Source organism: Passer domesticus, chromosome 3 (assembly GCF_036417665.1).
Source record: "Passer domesticus isolate bPasDom1 chromosome 3, bPasDom1.hap1, whole genome shotgun sequence".
Classification (NCBI taxonomy): Eukaryota; Metazoa; Chordata; class Aves; order Passeriformes; family Passeridae; genus Passer; species Passer domesticus.
Genome location: NC_087476.1, coordinates 59932616 through 59954295, shown reverse-complemented (window position 1 = coordinate 59954295; position 21680 = coordinate 59932616). Strand labels below are relative to the sequence as shown.

General features: G+C 41.7%; 1 protein-coding gene across 3 annotated transcripts in view; it reads right to left on the bottom strand.

Annotated features, from left to right (window-relative positions):
- Positions 1–21680, bottom strand: part of TIAM2 (TIAM Rac1 associated GEF 2) — a 135482-nt gene that overhangs the window by 78218 nt on the left and 35584 nt on the right. For all 3 annotated transcript variants that reach the window (XM_064413378.1, XM_064413380.1, XM_064413379.1), the window contains exons 2-4: positions 9505–9616; positions 7244–8446; positions 1060–1495 (exon numbers count right to left, since the gene is read on the bottom strand). In XM_064413378.1, the coding sequence (XP_064269448.1) occupies positions 1060–1495; positions 7244–8440 (1633 nt within the window). In that variant the 5' untranslated portion in view covers positions 8441–8446; positions 9505–9616. The remainder of the gene's footprint in view (positions 1–1059; positions 1496–7243; positions 8447–9504; positions 9617–21680) is intronic.

Here is a 21680-nt window from a genome sequence, read left to right as displayed (position 1 = left end):
AAAAGGGCAACCTGTGGGAAAGTTGTTATTTTCTCTCCTCTAGTCCCAGATATGATAGGAAATGATCAACCTTGATGATGTCCTTGCTCATTAACTTAGTATTATATTTACTGAAAGACAAATCCTTTGGATGCATTTCAAAATTAAAAAAGGTGTATTAACTCACCCATTAAATTTCCCTTCCTCCCCACAATAGATATCATTTTCCTTCTCACACTTCCTGACACCTGTACACGCCTCACAGCACCCTCTGAGCCACAAATAGAGCACAGCAATCTGCACACCTGTAGCAGCCCCCTTTGAGTGGATTCCCCTCCCATGGGGCTGTTTTCACAACAGGAGCAGCTGCAGGAGATAGGAAGCTGGGCATGCCAAAAGCCAGAAGGGGTTGGTATTGCTGGGAGTAGAGAATGTGAAAGACTATCCAGGGAAAGAAGGGAGACCTTCAAGTCCTGGGAATGGTTGCCACAGGCACCACAGGGCTTCCCCTGCTGCTACTTCAGCTTCCCCTGCTCTGAACCACACACACTTCTCTGTGTAAATGCTCTGGCACTGGGAGTTCACCTCTTCTTTATATTGCCACTTAAAGTGCTGGAAATGAACAAAACATTTTTACAATAAACTACCTCACCCTTCAGTAAATTTCATAGCAGAGCCTAAGGAACTGTGTGTCTCTAATGAGGAATTGGGCACCAGCAACTTCTCCTGACCCTTAAATAGTGGTTCAATTTGGTCTTTGACCTCCAAACATCCAAAAGCATCTTCTAACTCCCCAATCTGATGTGAACACACAAATTAGGAAGTCAGACAAAATATTTCCCACTATGGTATGAAACACAAGGCTGCACACACAGTCCCAAAGACATTGAGCAGCACCAGTTCAGTGGGCTGCCTAGGCACATGCTCCACTTTAGGTGGTGGGTAGACCCTTGCAAAGTTAGGTGTGATTTTCTGACCCCCCTAAATCTGCTAACAGAAGCCAGCAGGCATGAAATGCTGCTGAGACACAACAGAAAGGACTGCTGCTGCTAAGATGAAGGACCTACGGGGTGGTTTTACCTTTGAGTGTTACCCAGTACTGCTTCCACTTCCGTCGTGTGACCAGCTCCAGCTTCTTCTCCTTCTGCAGGGTCACCAAGGGTTTGAAGAACAGCCACCCTGCCTTGCGCACCACTCCTTGCTCTTTCTCATACAACAAATCCAGCTGCTCCAAGGAGCTAAGGGACTCGCCACTGGAGTCTTCTGTTTCCGACGAGGTCTCTGTGTTCTCCAAGTTCATCCTGCTCATCTCCAGCTCTCGCATGAAGTTCTCATAAATGTTCTGCCTCAAGGCATCACTGCTGACAGCATTGGTGGATTCGCTTCTCTGGGACAGGGCATGGCTGGAGCCAGGAGACCACAGTAAAGTGGAGAGCTGCGATGGTGCCAGTGTGTCCGTAGTGAAGTTGTCCATTCTGCTATCAAAGTATTCACTCCCATCTTTACACTTTGGCTCCTGTACATAAAAGGAATTTATCTGTGATCAGTCACCAGCTACGATCAAAAGACACACCTCATTTATCAATTAAATTTGTTTCATGTTTAGCCACTTCCAGTTCCTTCATCTTTTTACCATTGCATCACAGTCTTTGCCTCAGCCACTGACACTACCACTGCTACCATTCAGTTTTTTCAGCAAAACCCCATTAAACCCTCTCCACTAATCTGAGCACTTGGGTAATTCCAGCATACTTTGAGTAATCTCAAATTTCACTAGAAACTACTGTCTGAAACCTGAGGTACTCCAGGACACAACCACATCTTCCATCTGGAATGCAGGCACCATGTTTCGTTTTGAGTACAAGCAGGAATAGTGTCACAACAGGTTTTTAATTATTATAGGGTTTTCGATACTTTGGTGCTATCACATTGGTGCAAGGTGGCTAGGTTTAGCTTCAACACAACAAGGCTGATTTTAACCTTCACTTTCTATTCGTCATACAAACGGTGCTTAACCAACAAAAAAAAGAAGGTCAAAAGAGAATATTTTAAGCTTGTTAGAATTGATCAATTGACTAAAATCTAATCTAAAACAATATGTGATTTTAAAAAAGAAGGACACGCTTGCTGACTGGCTTAAATCCAATCTCCAGACTGCAGAGCTGTGTATTTTCTGAGTTGCTGGGAACACCCTGAGAGTCTGATCATCCCATCAAGCACTGGCAGGCCTTTCTCCTAATTGCACTGTGCAACTTCATCCCTTGGATTGAGAGGGCTGGCTAATTTTATTTGAAATAATCAGGCCTGATGGTATGACTTCAACTTTGCCTTTGATATGGATGCTAGAGTAGGCCTATTACTTGCCACTGCTTGTCAACATGGGACTTTGTTGGCAGTTTGGACCTTTTCTCTTTTAAGCCTTTCCAAGTAATATGCTGTCTGATCCCAACTCTCCCAGGCTCCAGGGATGGACAGGGATTTTCCTACTACCCAAAACAGAGCTCCTTGGACTAACTTCACTGTTGAGAACCACACCATCCATCCTGATAAGCCATTTATTGTCTTCCGAACTCAAGTGTTGCCAATGCTATTTAAAAGCAACCAAGATTTAAGAACCTAAAACTCAAAAGACATGTTGCCTTTTGCAGTAAAAGTGCGAGGGAAGAAAAAAGAAGATATTGCAATAAACTATTCAAGAAGGGAAGCTATTACCCTCGGTAATAATAAAGCCATTATACTTTCAAGTTTAGACTACCTCTCTAAAAGCATTTATTTTCTCACAGACTACTGTACTAAGTAAATAAACATTGTTCTCCTGGGAGCTGTTCTCCCCAGCAGCTTTGAAAACAGCTACTTTTTTGCTTCTTTGCTTCTTACTTGATGCTCTTTAAAACTGCAGCAGAAAAGCTGTGCTGTGTTTTGGTAGCATCAGGACCTCTGGTGTGTGGCCAAGATTAGGACTGTACACCCTCCCAGGTGATGCCAGACAAACCACTTTTCTAGCAGCAGGACACTGCTGCTTGTGGCCTCACAAAAACTAGCTTGACTTGAAACTCATGTTCCCTTATAGTACATTGAACTTTAAGTCTGGCTTTTCAGATCACTGTCTGGTGATCCAATTCTCATTATAAAGGAGCACCTTCCTCAAATCTTGTTGCAGAGCATTAATCAGTGTTGCCCAAGAGTAACTCCCCTAACATCAACAATTTAACTGGTTTTTATATGGTAAAGGGAAGAAGATCAGCACATGGGGTGGCAAACCAGGATTTAATCCTGCATGTAATGCATTTGTGCCACAAAGCAACTGTAGAACATGGATTGTACAACTGCACTGGCGATCTGTATTTCAGGGGGAAACTCAAAGCTTTCTCCACCCTTGTTTTAATTGCTGCCACTGTACTTGTGTGCCAAAATCCAGCATTTTAATCATTGACTTTCTCCAGGAACTGCTAGTGTCCCCTGGAAAACATTAGTATACAGCTTATTAAGAATATGTATTTCTTTCAGTCCCAAAGGACTAGTAAGAGACACAACACAAGGCAAATACATAGAAGGGGTCTGTTGTGAAAACCCACCACTGGAACAACAAACATTAAGGAAAAGGGTGGGGTGTAACCTGTCAATGACCAGCCACTAACCAAATCCTGCTTTCCCCTCACACGCAGAAAGGGTAGGAATGAGGAAGTACCAGAGAAGAGAAATTGGATAAAGAATCCAAAATGAATATATACACTTCACCAGGACACCATCACTTGTCTTTTTATTTTCTTAAAGAACTGAATTGGCAGAGTCTGGCAGTCTCTGTTGGTCCTTGAGAAGACTGTCATTGTCGCAATATCTGCCACTACTGAAAAGGTTTGACCTAACTTCTCCTCCAGGTGGTTTCCCTGCCAGGTGACTTTCTGCTGGTTTTTGCTCTGTTGAATCTAGTGATGACAGATCTCCATTTCTGCTCAGCTGCATTCAAGGTCTCTCAATGTTTGAGATATACTCTGGAATGGCTAAAGATAAGGCAAAAGAAAAAGTGGCTAAGGTACCAATTAGACAAAGTGACACACATAATAATTAGCTGTAAAGAACAGCACAGGAAAAACTCAACCTGCTACACTCATTAGAAGCCGTGCTAAAAGGAGCATATAATACCAGTCTTCAAGTCAAATAAAGAGGTTTGCTCAATGTACTTTTCTTTTAAATACTCTTTATAGCCCACATCAGGACTCTGGCTTATAAAGTCATAAAATTTCAGATACAATTCCTGAAGTGAGGCTATTTTACTTAATTCAAGAACCTTTCTTCAGTAGCTGTTTCTGGTGGATGGATTTTCATTTTACACAGAAATTGCTGATGTTATCTATGTTAAAAAGCTGCACAGAGTTTACACCACCATCTTTAGCCATATCTGGCTGTGCAGAAAGTCTGCCTAAATTCTGTCCACAGGTCTCACATACGTCACACACACCTTTCAGCTCACACACATTAAATTGCGACTCAGCATCACCCCAATGCCATTTCAGCACAGATTAAACTAAATGAAAATATGTGCTTCACTACAGTACAAGTGATGCATTGAGGGAACACTTTAAGACACCCTCATGCAAGGAAAACTAGGTCTTGGAAAAGATTATTGCAAGTCTTGAAGCAAGATCATTATTAGAAAGGTAAATTCAATTCCGGATACATGAGATCAAGCGGACATAAGGAAACATCCAAGTAACTGGACAGGGCATAACCAAGGACTCCTCTGGAATATTCCATATGCAAATCTGTTTGTGGATGATTTAAAACAGATGAGGAGGAAGGGTGCCAGAATGAAAAGGAAATAGATTTCCAATCTTAACACAGGAGACCAAGGAGAGTCTGTATAGCCCCACAACTGCAAGCCAAGAAAAGACACCATTTCTCCCTTTAAATAAATCATAACAGATTAAAAAATAGGAAAGAATAACTAATGTAGAAGGCAATACTGACATCGGAACAGACTATCTGGAACTACATTTACTCAGCCTATTAGCAAGCATTGAATAAGGCGGTCTGGAAGAAGCCTTCAAGATGGAAAAAATCCTACCTGTGTTTAAGCTGCAATTTGTTCACAAAGGGGATTAAACTCCACTGCCTTTCTAGTGTCAGGGGTCTGGCCTCAGTATCCCAAGCCTGTGCCTCCTAGGCCTGTGCTCCCATGAAGCAGAGGGCTTGGCTGGTTTGTTTCCACCGGGGCAGATGGAGGGACTACCCAGCCACCACCGGCATTTAGGCCCACTTACAGGGAAATATTCCAGCTTTCACCTACGTTCAGCCCAAGTGACTCACAGCCAGTTATTACTAATGTACGGAGGAAGGGACGCGTTGTTCAGAGCAAAGCACAGATGCTGCCATCGAGATGAAGTTGCACAAACAGGGACCAACCACGTGACAGATCAGAACCACGCATGACACTTCTGTCTTTTTAAGCTAAAGGACCTGTTAAGAGTATAAGCACTTCCAAACTACAACCCAGCAAGCCCCAGAAGAGGTGGCAGGTTACTCAAAGTGTGAAAGATGGAAATGAACCAATAAAGCCACACAAGGAACTGCAAAACTACAAAGCATTCACTACCTCCCTCATACCCTTCCTGTTGCTGGATACTTGTCTGATTAAAATCAGTGACTAACCATTTCCTATGCCTTTTTCTAAGAAACTACCATTTTTTTGGAGTTAGGGCTGTTTTCCTTCTACCAGCATCTGATTCAAGCTTGATGCAATCTCGCCAGCCAAATTTCCTTGCCGCATCTGAAGTCAGCTCACTGCACAGTGAATTCAAAATAGCTATGAATTGCACACCACAAATGCCATTCTGAAAATGTCATAACTAAGTAATACATACTAAAGGTCTGGGATGCAGAAATCACATGTAAAGCCTGGCAGTAAAATCCAGAGCAGCTACAGATGTTGAAATCACTGAAGAATCGTGGAACACAGCACGGAGGCTCCTCAGTGATTCCAGGGTTTTTTGCCCTCTCTTTCACAGCTGAGTAAGAAGGTGAAAAGACAGCACCTGATAAAGTACATGAGCACCAGCTCACAAAAGAAGTGATGCAAATTAACAGCTTTCATTTTCATTTCCCAGTTCTGTAGTTCCCAACCAGGACGCACACCAACAAACCCAATGCTGAGCTCAATTCTGAGCCTAAGGGTCTGTCACAGTTTTACATTGCATTGACAGATGCACATGGTTAAGCACAAGGCCTGTCTGAATTTTCAGCACAGGAGACAGGAAACTTCTGAAGTGGCCAGCGCATCAATGTTGCTAAAAGGGAGCATCCTTCATTTAGGGAAGCACAGTGACTGTTCCTGTATGAAAAACACCAGGGAAGATTGAGGGGGAAAAAAGGAAAGAAAAAACCCAAAAATCCAAACCAAATCCAAAAACGGTCTCATCTCAGCTTGCAAACTCACACGCAGAGACCAGGCACAGTCTGGTATTTAAAGAGCCAATTCTGGGGCCTGCAGCTAGAGATGAGAATTTCATTCCTGACCACAGGCATCCTAAATTCCTATTAATGGGATTAGTCTTAAATTCTTCTAAAGAAACATCCTTTCCCTCCCTCTTGCTCTCCCCTCCCATCTCCTTCACGCTACCATCTCCCAGTGAGCCAGATGGCAACTCAAGTTTTTCCATCTGGTAAACTAAGCTGACATACAGGAAGGAGGAGGTTGCACCATGTAATGCCTTCAGAGGATGTGGAGGCAGAACCAGCACCTCTGGTCAATACGGCTGCTTGCCTTGCTAGAAATGGGCCAACAAGAAAACATGAGTGGTGAAGCCAGTATAACAGACAGGGAACATCTGAAAAGATGGATCCAATGTCCTCCTTCTGCTGCTCCTTCCACACTCTTCAGATAATGTATGCCAATCCACAGGACATATATAGAGAGAGGTTGTATTTTCAGACTTGAAATAAAAAGGAAGTTTAAACCCCAAGTCACTTTTTAAGTAATGCAACAATTTCAAAAGCAAATTCACAGAGATATTAGGCTGCAAAAACTGGAGTTAACTTAGAAGGTGACAAAACATGAAAATAGAAATGGAAAATTTGCACAAAATAATGTGTATCATTTTTTGCTGCTGACATTTCACCAGGGATGCAATACTTCTCAAAATTCCACAAATTACTAAATGAGATAAGCAAGAAATTAACCTGCAAAAAACAAATATCATGCAATCACTATGCTTATAAAAGGAATATAAAAACCAACTTTCACGCACTTAGGCTAGTTTGTACATACCTGCAGCTTCCTTTTCTTCCTTGAAAGACTTCCTGTCCAGTCGCTGATGCGCCGCATTCGGTTCTTTAATGTATCCTTCTTGGATGCATCCTCACCGAGGGGCTTAGACTTTCTGCACGGGAGGGTGTAGGAGGTGTAATGTGCAGGACTTCCCTGCTCTACTCTGGAGGGAACATCAATGTCTGAGGCAAACGAGACCCGGTTGCTTAGGCTACCAGGAGTGTCAATATACTCATCAGACAGCCTGATCCCAGGTGGAGGAGAGCTTTCCAAATTTGTATCCTTGTAGAGATCTCGGAGTGAGGAAAGAGATGAACTTTGGTTGAAGGACTTCTTGTTGTCGCTTGCTGGGAAACTGGCATGAATGCTTGTATCTGGAGTGCTCCTGGTCAAATATGAACCGTCCAGCTCATTGATATCCCCAGCATTTCCCCAGAGAGAGTCATACCACGAAGACTCAGAGCTGAGGGAGCTCCCTTTACTAGACCGCAGCCTTGAATCGGTAGGTGACAGACGGTGGCTTGAAGAACAGTCTGCACTGGAGTTCCTCCTGACATCAAGCAGGTTATTTGGCTTAGATTCCAAGGCAGGGGAATACCTCAGCAACTGCACTGGCCCACTGGACTCCTCAGTTGGTACCTTGCTGTTGTTGCTGTTGTGGAACTCGACCCTCAAGCAACCATCCAGCTTCCCCAGAGTTTTAATGAGAACTTTAGGACTCCTCCTGTCCTCTGATGGGGAGGTTGATGCAAGACTCTCATTCTTTCCATAGCAATTTAAAATGTGGCCATTGCACTCTCGAGAGGCAGCATGATTACTTCCAGCTTGGAGGCCAATATAGTGGAAACCATTCTCTGGCAAAAACATCATGTTATTCCCTTGGCAGTAGTCCCCTGAGGCATTTGTCCTGTGTTTGGCATGGACATTGCTTTTGGAGACCTTCATCACAGTGTCACCAAGTCTAGAGGAATAAGGCTGACTACTCTTGAAGTGTGAAAGGCAGCTTCTGGCAAGGGACCTTGACTTGTAGTTTGAGCTGCTGTTGGTATGTCCCCATCCATGCATAGAGCAAGTCTTTTCATCTTTAGCATGAATGCTGCGAATTTTCAGAGAGCAAGGCTTTTGCTTGGCACCAGCTGTAGTAGCAGCATGATTTTTTGATCCCTGAAGACTGTATTGGCTTTCTGAATTCCCCATTTTCCACTAAATTAAGAAGAGTTTCATTAGAACAATGGCTAAAAGATAGAGCAAAAAGTAACAGGCCATTTTTACCCTCTACACAGGAAAACGCCTACTTAAAAAATGATATGAAACAATTGTTTCAAAAAAAGCCATTAAATAGCCATGTACAACATTAAATTCATAACTGAACTTATTTTAGGGGCAAGCTAGGAAAGCCTATTTTCTCAGTGGTTCATTATCCCTCTGTTATAAAGCTGGAATCTAACTCCATTGAAATCATGTCAACACCTTCCTCCACCCACACCCTTGGCAACATCCTTTTCTTATAACTTACAAAATCTCTGGCTCCCAAGAACAATGGCATAATGAAAGGGAGACAGCAAGATAATCATAACTTAGATGTAAAGTGAACTGTACTTTCAGAGAAATCCCTTCTGCCAGCAGACAAGCCCACTGCAGTTTCAGCTTGACTGATTTCTGTGCAACCAAGTGTTGCCTCAATAAAATGTTCAGTAAACCCCAGCTATGTGTTTAAATGAAGCTAGTCTAGGAGAAAGGAAAAAAAAAAAACATGCCAAAAATCAGACAAAAAAGAACTTGGTTAGCAAACAGCCTCATCTTCCACTACAGCACAAAACTGCATTATGTTCAGCACAGCACAGTTCGACAGTTGCTTGGTGAAATGCTCTTCAGTTTTTCACAGTGTCTGCAGTGAATAGCACACACTGGAGCACTTAAACTGCCCCACTGAGGTGACTGAAGATTTCAAACCTACATAAAGTGCATCCCAAAGTAAAAAAGACAGTTCTATTCTTTTTGTAACTCAGAATGAATCTCCAGTGTTTGTAACGTACAGAAACAACACCAAAATGCTTATTCCATCGGTACTATGCTTCTTTACACATGGAATCTCAGACTACCACCCGGAGGAGGATACACTGCTGCCTCATTAAAAAATTGTCAAAACAAGCCACTGCAAAAGCATAATCTTATCTTCTAGAGTTTCTATGTTTTAACATCCCTTACTCAAGCCCTTAGCACTTTTAGATTAAAAGCATAGTATAAAAGAAAGAGCAAACCTGTAGGAACACTCTCAAACACGGGCACGGTTAGCAGTCAGTATGCTCTGCATTGTCTTCGTGGCCAGCCACTCTGCTTGCCAAAACCAGAATGGAGCGGCACACAGCCTTCCTAGAAAACACCAAAATGACAAAAAAGCGTTTTCAGTCAAATACACTTTACTCCAACTGTATGTAACATGAATAAAAAAGAAAAAAATCAAAAGTTACAAATGAAGATAAATTTGATTAAGGGGATGCCTGGAATTTAGACATACATTTTTACAAGCATACTTTAACAACTGACATTGAATTAGTAGAAATAAGTCATTGAGTAAATGTTTCATTTTCTCTCCTCTTTGCTTGTCTTTCTCTCCTCTCACTGACAAGTCAGGACAAATTTTCATCCCTCTCCAGTTTTCCTTTTGGGAGACCAATTACAGTTCACAGTATTGTGCAATGGTCCATTACAATGCAGACCAGACTGATCAGAGCAATGTCCCACAGCATCTGTTTATCTTTCCCCATGCCTAGATTCCAGCTACGACCTTTGCAGTGAAAGGCCACCATGGAATTCACTCCAGCAGCTACTAAGTAACCTCCCTCTTTAGGTTTGTTCTGATTTTAACTTAATCTGCCAGTAAAACATAAAAAAAGGCTGCACCAAGCATTGCACAGGCCCTGAGGTAAAAAGACCCAAGCTCTTCCTAACCCTCTGAAAGTATTGGCTCTTCACTTAGCACACAAAGACTGCAACTCAAAAAGGACCAAATCTGGATCTCATAGAACACACCAGCAGCTTAGGGATTGAAACACTCTGTAGAAAAGAAGTACAAGATGTTGGACTAAGTTTTGGAACACACAGTTAACTTACAAACTATTCCTTAACACACCACCACCAAAATTTTTCCTTTCTGTCTAAATTCCACGGCTACTGTTCATAATTTTCAATTGAATAGCTACTTGATTTGAACACGCTGGATTTTTCTCTTATTGTGCTCTCTCTCATCTTTTTGTGGCTATTTACTATATAAGGACCTTGAAAGAGTTTAAATTAGTTCATTGGTATGTAGCTAACCATATCAAAAAAACAAGGTAAATGTTGCTAACTAGAACTAAAAACAGTCTTAACAGCAAGCCTAGAAAAATGTTAGCAAGTAAATCACTTAGAAGAGACAGATCATGATAGAGATGTTCCAGACCTATAAACATTAATTAATGCCTGTTATCACAAAAATATCTGATAAAACAGATAAAGCCACAAAAATTTCATCTTACACTCAAAAAAGAAAAAAAAATCTGTAATTTTCTTTCTCTCTCTAACAATTTGGAAGTCTGCTATTTATGATACCCTTGCCTGTGCAGGTTTGATTTGCCTATGCTGCTGAGTGTACTCCTCTATGTGAACAGCTTTTAAAGTGTCATAGGTGATTTGGATTGAAAAAAAAGACTATTGATTCAAGGTTAGCAGAATACAACACACAAACTTCCTTAGCTCCAAGCTCCTGAACAAATTGCCAACACCCAGCAGTATTGTCTTCCAATATCCAAGAGGCACAGACCACAAACAAGCAATGAGTTTACATTCAGAATTCCTCATCTGGGAGCAGAAAGTACATTCAACAAGAGACCTTTGAGGGGCTTATATCTATTCATAAGGAAACACTGAACTCAATTTGTCTAAAGAAACAGGCAAAAAGACCATCTGGTCTCCATAGTGATTGTGCAATGGTTAGGTAATCCTTTTAAGAGAGTAGGTAGTGAGCAAGCTGCTGTCATGAACCTCAAAAGACAGACCTTCAATTTGTCAAGGCTTGAGCTGTGGCTACCAGGGCCCATTGTACATGCCTCCAATACACAGGCCACACAATGGGTGAGAGCATAAATTTATCTCAGGGTACAATGTCTACAAAACAGTGTCAGTCTGTGCAGGAACCAGTCTGCACTACAGCAGAACAGTCAATAAATTCCATAGAAATAGTCCCAAGGGATGTTTCTCAGCATCCCAGCCATTCAGAAAGCTACGGTAGGCTCCACATCCGCACACATTGCGATAACCCATCGGGGCATCTCTGAGGCTGCACAAAGACCATCGCCCTGGAAATCAGCTGTCATGCCTTTCTCTTGCCTCTCACTTGTGTGAAGCAATTTTATTTCTGTTACTTTCAGTTATTGGAGGAAGAGCAGAGCAAGTCAGCTTATACCCAAAGACTGCATGGTACAGGGGCAAGGTGGTGGTCATGGACATGGTGGTTCACTCCAAACACTCAAGTGTTTTACACTGTTTGATCTTTGGAAGCCCTGGAAATTACAGTGCAGGGGACAGAGCTCAGCTTCAGCTGTATTTCTCACAGCTATCCACTGCTGCAGAAGATGTGCTTTTGTCTCTTCTAATGCAGAGGGATGAATACTTCTTGTGAGCAAAACCAGTTTCTATGAATATTTTCAGCAATTATAATCAGCATAATTAGAAAGCAGCTCACCATGCCTGAAGATGACTATTAAGAGTTTATTTACTTTCAATTATAACCACATTCCCTAAAAAAAGAAGTTTTCAATCTTCATCCTGGTTCCTCTTGACACATTCAAAAAACCCTGCTATGCAAACATACTAATCCGGGAAGCCCACCATCCCCACCACACCCAAACATTAACACCAGTCATAACCCCAGAGCTAAAAATGTATTTCCCCACCTTGAGGCTTCTCCACATAAAGTTCTCCTAGACTTTTTCCACTTCACAACACAAACACACAAGCTCAGGAGCTGTTTTGGAGAAGTGCCTGCCACCTCTATTCCCTCATTATTACCACCACAGCTGGACTGCTTTACAAATGCTAGAGGAGAAAATTACTTTAAGGGAACACAAGTACAAGTAGTGCCCAGCAATTGCAGGGGTGCTTTCCTCTCCAGTCTTAATCTCTCAAAGGTTTCCAAACTTTACTCACTAACCATATTTGAAGCAAAACTGAATCATAATAATAATATCCCAGTACTAGGTTTGCTTATGAGATATAACAAGGAATTATTGTATTATGAATTGGTGGGAGATCTGAGTCAAGGGAGACAGGCTCCTGCACTGCTCTCATTTGCTATAGCAGGAACACATACCAAACATGATTTTGCTACTGTCAGCTATCTGCTTCCCATACAGTCACACTAACTAGGCTGAGCCTCTCTAAAACTACAGGTCAGAAAATGGCAAACTTCCAGATGGGAAGCCGTCAGTAGGCTGAATGCTCCACCACCACAGTCAGCATTGGACAGTGGCCATAAAAAGGCAAGAGGTTGTGGTAGCACCTTCCTAGGGAGGCTCAGCAGATTTTTGTTACTGGGACTGTCTCAGTCCCACCACCTAGGATGTTGAAAAATCTCAACTAAAATCACCCTAGCAATGTTAAACTTTAGTCTGGATCATGAAGTTAACCCTCATGAGACAAACACATGTACCAAAGCTAACTCTCTGATGTATTTTGATGTCTTTATTCCTCTGGGTGGCTGGTGAAAACAAATCTTCACTGGCAGATAAAAAATAAGTGGTCTACAAACCACTTACCCCTGCTGATGCTTCCCCAAAAATCTACTGAAGAGTTACAGGAAAGTTGAGTCTCACTTTACTAAACATATCATCTGTGCCAGAGTGGCAAAAATTAAACTAAACTAAATTAAACTAATCTAAACTAAAATCAGTATGGATGAGTGCAGATGAGGCTAACATCACGCCATCAAATTGGCACCACTGAATGAGGGCTCATTTAAAAATCAGGAACTCAAGAGATTCTTCAGCGTTACCAAGAACAAAACTCTTCATGCACAGCAGAAGAACTGTTTTTAAATTTAAGACCTCCTATCATTAAGAAGTAAAAACCATTTGAAAGGAGAGTTAGATTAAGAGCTAAGAAATAGGTAAGACTTAGAGCTAGCTGTCTGATGCCTATAAAATAAGATCCTACAAAGAATCATAGAATCCTTAAGTTTGGAAATGGTCTCTAAGATCATCTTAACCCAGCACTGCAAAGTTCACCACTTATCCATAGTTTCACATCCACATGCCTTTTGAACGCTTCCAGGGATGGTGATTCCACCATTCCCTGGGCAGCCTATTCCAATGCCTTACCACCCTTTCATGTGAAGATTTATTATTTTTTCTAATGTGTAATATAAAGCTGCACCTGGCACAACTTGAGGCCATTTCCTTTGGTCCTGTCACTTGTTACCTGGGAGACGAGAGCAACCTCCATCTTCTCAGTTCTTCACAATGACACAGGAGAACGCAGTTTCAACTTTTTAAGAAAATCTTTCCTTGAGGAAATAAATAAATAAATAAACTAACCAAGTATTTAATTTTTACTTATAGCTTAAGCAGCAAGCACATATCACAAACTCCTCAGATTCTTCACTAACAGAAGGACTGCCTGCACCACTTGCCTGCACCTCTCCAGTTCCTTTCAAGAGGACTCACATGCTTTCTGCTTTAGACACCTAAAGACCTCATTTCCATAAGGGCAGGTAAGGGCTCCCTGCCATGGAGTGGGGCCAGCGTGGTCATCTCTGGACTGTGCACATGGAGCAGGGGGGCACAGAGAGGAGAAAAGGCAGCACCAGGGTCCTTACACAAGCAGCTGCCCTCAGTGCACAGCTCCTAAGTGCACCCCAGGAGACTGCCATCAGAACTAGAGCAGCTGGGGTAATGGAGAATGTGAAAATATTTCAGAACAATAAAAAAACTAAACAGAAAATCCCCTGATTTATTAGAAATTACCAATTTGTTTTCTTTTAACAGAGGACTGAGTTAGAAATGTTGCAGGGTTTGATTTACAGCAGTTACACTGGTGGTATTTTACATCAGGAAAAGCTTTTAGTGTTATTTTTTGTTTCAATTGCCTGAGCAAATCCTGTATTTTCTTTCAAACGACTTTTACATCCTCTTTCACCTAATGGTTACAACACTGTCCATTTTAAATGCCTTACAAAGTCTTTGAGATTGTATATAATTAGCTTCCAGATATTTATGTGTCCATAAGTTTTCCAAAGAACCACTGGGCTTTGTGAATTCTTACAGGGCTACAGAATTACAGGTTTGAAGCTTTAATTAACTTTTAATCTACTTTGGTTTTTAATATGAAAGTAACACAAAATGCTACAATGTGAACCTGCCCTCCTTCCTGCCTGGCTGTGTATGGACGGATATGTGAAATTAATGAGGGGGGCAGGTTAGCCCAACACTCTAGCTGGATTAAATGTGGAGTTTCTTACTGGAAACAATTTACTGTATTTTTTTCAAACTACGCACTCTGGTCACATGCTTCCACAAATCAGAAGCAGATTTCTTATTCCTGCAATCTCAATCACATTCCTATTATAAAAATATACCATAATAATTATGCCACAGTATTCTTGGCAGGATACTTTGCATTATATACCACTGTATTCAAAGAATGAATAACTAAAACACCACAAGCATGCCTGTATTTAAAAAAAAAGTAGGACTATTTTGCCTTAAAAATTCAATTTGAAGCCAGAATTCCTCACTCACTCATTTGTCTTTGTAGAGTTCTGTATTAGGAACTGTTTGGTAGCTTACACATCAAATTAAAGTCAGTTGTTTTTCTCATTAAACTTAAGTAGCCTTTATGAGCCTAGACACTTCTTTTAATGTTGTGAATCATACCTACATTGCAGCTGGACTTCTAATGTCACAGTTTAAGCAAGAAACTAATACTCTCCTTTTCTGGTTTCTTCTCTTAAAATAATATTAATTCTAATAGATCTACAGTGCTTCACATCTATATCACATCAGAATTAAACATCCCATACCTGGGACGTGATCCCTTCTTTTGCTCAACCCATCACTCGAGGTCCAAGACTCCGGCAGTTTTATTGAATTAGGCTTTATAGCTTTCAACTTACTGCAATATGGAAGGCTGAATCAAGCCTGAAGATTCTTATCATATTACACCAGTGCTGATACAATCTAAATCTCTAGGGACTTATTTTTCTTTGGTAGGAAAAACAAATTTCACCATTCGTAAATGTTATTGAATTTATACACAATGGCTAAAGTGCACATCCATTTAAATAAAAGCCATTAAGCTTGTTTAAAAAAAAAGAAAGGACCCACCAGGAACACCAGCTAACATCTTGGCTTAATGCAGTAGCTGCAGTAGTTAAAAAGTGGATATGTCTAAGAGTGTATTTCCTGCCCTCGGAGGGGAAATTAACTCAGTGATCTGAAAGACTTCTCCACCTACTTGGGTTGTAAGGACACTGTCAGGTCCTGGTGCAGAGCTACACGGTGCTTTCAGGGGATTTCACAGCCTGAGGCCTCAGGTGGGGAGAATGGTGCACCTGAAAGGAGCCAAGATACTCCAAGCAGGGAAGCCTGGGCTCCAGCATTGCTGCCCAGCACTTTGGAGACCAAGTGCAAGTCTGCAGGCTTTGCTTAGACAAACTCCTGAAGAGGTCTCTACCTCAGCCCTCTTTACCTACAGTAACACCAGGAGGGAGACTTAGGCTTTCTGGTCAAACTGGGATTCCCAATTCTCCACCAGGAACATTTGCCCTTCTCCTTTCTTGTCTGTTCCAGTAGCAACCAGCTCATGCTATCAAATACAACCACAGCTGTAGGGATATTCTCTCACACATATTCCCCCAAAACTGTAGGTGACAAAACATCAGCTTTGCAGAAGATAGGGTAAAGGTTAGTTTTGGACTAGGACACAGTTCACAATAGCATGAGCAGCCACATAGACCCTACCAAAGAAGAGAAGCAAATGGCAGAAAGGAAGAACAATCCAAGACAGGAACAGTAACACATTCTGCCTACAAAGACTCTTTCTGGCATAACACATTCCAAGTCTACTGGAACATCTCTTCAGCCACAGTGTCAGAGAAAAGCCTCCTTTAGGAACTGTCAGAACAGCACGTTTGAGGCTGATGGACAGGGGCTGGGGTGGCTGCAAAACTCCCTGATTGTCACCTATTACACTGCCTGCTCCACAAGCAGGAGGGGGAAAACAGGCCACGGTTGCCATGGTCTTCTCCATTTCTCAGTTTACACATTCATAAACACCTGAGGGTGTCGATTCCAAAGTAAATGCTTTCCTACCTTCAGCCCTGCAACTTCCTGAAGAGGACAGAGGATCTGGAAGTTAAGACACCAAAAGTAAACTTGAGACACAGTCCCTTGGAAAATTGAAATCAGACCTTGATTTTTGCATGCCAAGAGCTCTACAGCAGTAACACAGCTGAAGGCTTCCTTTCCTGTACCTCTGTAGTACCAGCGTGTTACTGGCACATTAAAAGAACAAAAAGAGTACACTGAGGATTAGGTTTCCTCACTAAAAAAATTGCTTTGCAACTATAGACTATGGAGTCCATCCACCCATGGTACATGGAGACCCCTTTCCAACTGAAGGTGACCAGATAAAAAAAAATCCAGCTTTTGCCTCTAAATTGTAACTTACTATACATTGTATAACAAATCATCCACCCTAAAGAGAAAGAAATCTGTGATTTCCAGCATGAAGTCACCAGTGTACAAAATTAACTCAGTGACCACATCAGCAACAGGCACAAACAAAGTTGCAAACTCTGATTGCATTGCAAAAGCAATTAATCATCACTCTTTAAAAAAAAAAAAAAAAAAAAAAAAGAAAAGAGAAGAAAAGAAAAGAAACTAAGGGGGCAAAGGCACTTCCCCATTTTTTAGGGCATTTTCCTCATTTTTATTTTGCCTGCCACAGAACATAGCATTTTCACTATTTGTGTAAAATTATGTATTAAAAATTTATGTAGAAAGATCAAAACCTGTGCTGGACCTACCTCTGACAAATGCAGAAACTTTGGTTTTCCACACCATCCCAGTTCAGCAATGGTAGTAGTGTTGACCGAAATTTTTTCCTCTAACACTACACAAACATTACACCCTTGCTTGGGCACACTATTTATTGTAAGTCGCTCTAAGTATTACTGAGAATAGACAGAACAATAATTAAAAAAAATATTCAGAAGGTTTATTCAATTCACTGTAATGGAAGAGTCACTTTAACATAACAGAAACCATAGTACTATTAAATACACTTTCTCATACTTTGCTTTAAAAAAAATTTCCAGCCCCATCATAGCAGAGATGTAAAACGATCCCAGCAGTGGTTTATTTAGCAATTCAGGCAATAGAGTTTGACAGATGACCACCAAGAACTGTTTTCTGGAGGAAAACCATTCACCTTGGGTGCAGCCACCCATGGCAGAGGCGGCAGAGGGGCCGCAAGTCCTGGCAGCGCAGCAGCCCACTCCGTTTTCACAGACTTCCCAAGTCCTTCCCCACTTTTCTTTCAGCGCTCCAACTCCGGAGAGCAGAGGACTGACCGCTCTCCCCCGGCATCTCCCTCCCGCTCCCCAGTCCCGCTTACCTTCCCCGGGGCGCTGCCCGGAGCCCGCGGCTGCCCCGAGACTGCCACGGGAGCAGGGACACGCAGACACCGCCTCTCCCTGCCCTGGGCATGCCAGGAAACTGTGCCTAACACTTCAGAGCGCACAGCCGTCGGGAACTAAAAACAGATCCTGCGCGGGGCTGGATGTATTTTTGTCTGCAGGCTACACACCCTCCTGCCGTTCATTTTTTTCCATTGGTGGAACAGCGTGATGCAGCCTAACCAGAGGGTGGTTTTCCACGGGCCGCCCGGAACGATTATGCCGGGCAGCCGCCCGGGAATACACCGTGACTGAGCTCTTGTCTGACCCCGCATTCCTGAGCCTCCAGGCTGCTTCCACAGGAAAGCTGCTTGGAAATCTGCTGAATTGCGGGGCGCTTGCCTGCCTGAAGGTAGCTCCAGGGTCTCCTCCTCTTTTTTCTTTTTTTTTTTTTCCCCCTCTTTCTTTTTTGTCTTTTGTGGGTTTTTTCCCCTGGCTTTTTTTAATTTTTTCCCTAAGCCTGCTAGGAGGGAGTAGGTAACCCTAACATCCTTGAGTGAGACACCCTGGCAAAAATGTAACTCCTCAAACCACAGCAGGAATGCTGTGGTCATGAAAACACACTCTTAAGAACAGCTCTCAGTTGTGTTTAAGAACTCTGCACAACAGCATCACGGATACAACTGCAAACTCTGGCACTCTCTTCCTTGCCACTTTCTTTTGTCAGACATTTACACTTTTCCCATGGAAAGAATTACCTTTCCCACTATGTTTTTAATAATTGGTTTTTAATAACTGACCTTTGATAAAATGTGTCTCTTCACTTGCAAATGGCATCACCGAAATTTCAATATACAGAGCTAGGCTATTAATCTGTAGTTAGGCGCATGAACAATTGCTTTATTACCAGAAAAGCTCAAAACTTCATTGATTGCAGCAGCAGTTGGTGAACAAACTCGGCCAAAAACCAATGCATTTATTCAAATATTCTAATAAAATTGCAGAGTTACATTCAAGTGCCAAGTGTGAAAATACAGCCAAGTTACACTGCAGATGACGTGTTCATTTGAAAATAAATACACAAACACTATAATAAAAAGCTTTACCAATTCACAAAAGCCTCAAATCAATATGTAGGTCCACAAAAATGAAATAATGATTTGCACAGTAAGAGAGGAATTGCCACCTAAAAGTGGACCCCTGTTTCACTGTGTCCATTATTCAGACTCATTATAGAGGAACTCCAGAACCCAGCAGGTTTGAAGTAATTTGGAACAGAATTTTATTTAATCTTCAAAGCCCAATTATAACTAACTCATCTACTGGAAAACAACTATTTGGATCTCTTCTCAGACTTCACAGGTTAACAATATTATCACTGAATACACTCTTCTTATCACGGCCAAGGTCAAATCCTTCCTTGAATTCTACTGACCTCCATCAAGTTTTCCATATGCAGGTTCCATAGGCCAGTTTTTGCAAAACCTAATAGAGCAGTCCATGACTTATGCCCATATTCCTAAATTCTGCAATGGAAAATAGGTCTGCGGGCTCCACATCTGCTTGTTCTGGTAAAAACTTTTCCCTCTGGGCAATAGAAGATTATTTTCTTCTTCATGCTCCTGGTACAGTTACATTCTCTTCACTTAGCATTGCTGTGGTCCAATTATTTCACTAACAGGCCAGACCCAAGTCCCGGGACTAACACTGAAGCAGGGTCAGCTCACAAATCAAAGAACCAGGTCTCTCTCAGGAGATACAGCTGGCCCCTGGTCCTATCCCCCTTCTCACACAGAGAGTACAGCATTTCCCCCTGAAGTCCATCTCTCAGGTCACTAAAAAAACCACATTCAAATGATTTCTTAGATAAAATTACCACCCAACCAGTCCAGAATGGACTTTTCATCAGCAGCTATTCTGTTGAATTTATCTATCTTAAAGATGAATCTTCAGAAGGCCAAATACTATTCCCAAAGACGTCTCTCCAGCACCCTTTTCAAAAAACAGTGATTCCTCCTTAGCTCAATGAAATATAGCTAGACCAACACAACCTAGGACCCAGCTGAATCACATGAATGCCTCACAGTCTTTCAGTAATAAGGCTGTCCCTCCACTTCCATTTGCAGAGGGTTACCCCCAAATGTCAACATGTATTCCTGCTATTACTGCAAAATGCTCAATCCTGTACTACTTCTTGAAGTTCACTGCATGTGATCATTGCAGTCCTAGGGGTCATTCAGCTACTTAGTACATTATTTCTAGCCTACCTGTGTATTCACTATGCCTTCCACTTTTTATCAGCCTGTTCCATCAATGTATTCCTTCTCTTTGTGACAAGGCAATCAACATTCACTAAATTTGGTCTTAAGACTCCAAGTTCATTTTCAAATAAGCTTTATTTTCAAAATTTCATCTCTAATAGACATAACTGATTACTTTTAGCACAGACATTGCATGTTCAAGGCATACTTTTCCGACCTCTGCTTGACTTATGTGGTACAGTCTAGCTTGTGGGTTACAACATGACAGTCCTTATTTATTACACTCCCAAAATTGACTCACCACATCCACCTCGTCCCCCTTTTTTCTCACCTGCTGCCTTGCCATTATCAACTTGGGACAACTTGATAATGAAATATTCTCTGGAGGTCAACAAAGAGCAGGCAAGCCCCATGGAGAAAACAACAGATTAATCTCTTACTACCATGAGAAGTATTTATGCACCTCACAATCTTCACAAATGCATTATCATCACAACATTGCTGGGAAAGGAAAGGGTGTCATTATCGTTATTTTCTAAAGGGCTGCTAGGTCACACAGGAAATTAAGGGGTATTTCAGTAAAGCAAGAGGGACCCCTCTAGTTTGTGTTAATGTATGTCTCTGGTAGTTTAATGGCTCTGTTTTGCAACAAAAACAGTTTGTGCAGAGAAGTCCATAAGGGAACTAAAAATATAGTTGTGTGTATTAATTTTGAGAATTCATTTCTCTCCATTTATAAAGATATTTTAAAGTCACTTAATTTTATAGATGGAGATAAATGAATCTTCAAAATTAAAGACAGGTATTTTAACCTATCTTCTACATCACTTTTACACTACAAAACCTTATATATTACTTCAAGAGTGCTAAGAAATCCCACTGTCACCACAGTTTTGTTTCCTAAGCAACGGAAATCCATGAAGAAAAATATAGAAAAGGCACCTATCCCCAGCATTCATGGTGAGACAATGACAGGCCTCCTTCCCTAAAGTCAACCTACTTTCATACCCACTGCCATGCCTATAAAATATCTTTTCCTAAACACAGTCCAATCTGTTTCTGAAATGCCAGTTCTCCACTTTGCCTTTTGACCCCTCCTGCCTGGCTCACCTGACATTGATACAGCTGAGCCGTGTGAAAATCCCTGATCCATAAGGTCCCCCGACTAATACTCAACAGATGGGTGCTGGATGGGCACATGTGGAAAGATATCAGTGTCTTGCCAATCATGGCTTAACCACAGACTGTTACACAGATGCGAACAGAGCCTTCCCATGAAATCCAAAACAGGTTCCCATGCTCTCTGAAACAGAATCTATGTAGGAATGAAAGAATTTTGAAGCAGGAAATTTGGGTTCTCAAATCAGAAACCTCTGGTGGAGCTCCCAAGAAAGCTGGGAAGCTATGCTATACGAAGTGTAACTAATGCTAAAAAATAATTGCATGTTGTTGTCAACAGGATAATAACCAGAGATGAGTTTCAAAGCCTTGCTGATCTCATGACTGAAACATCTGAATCATG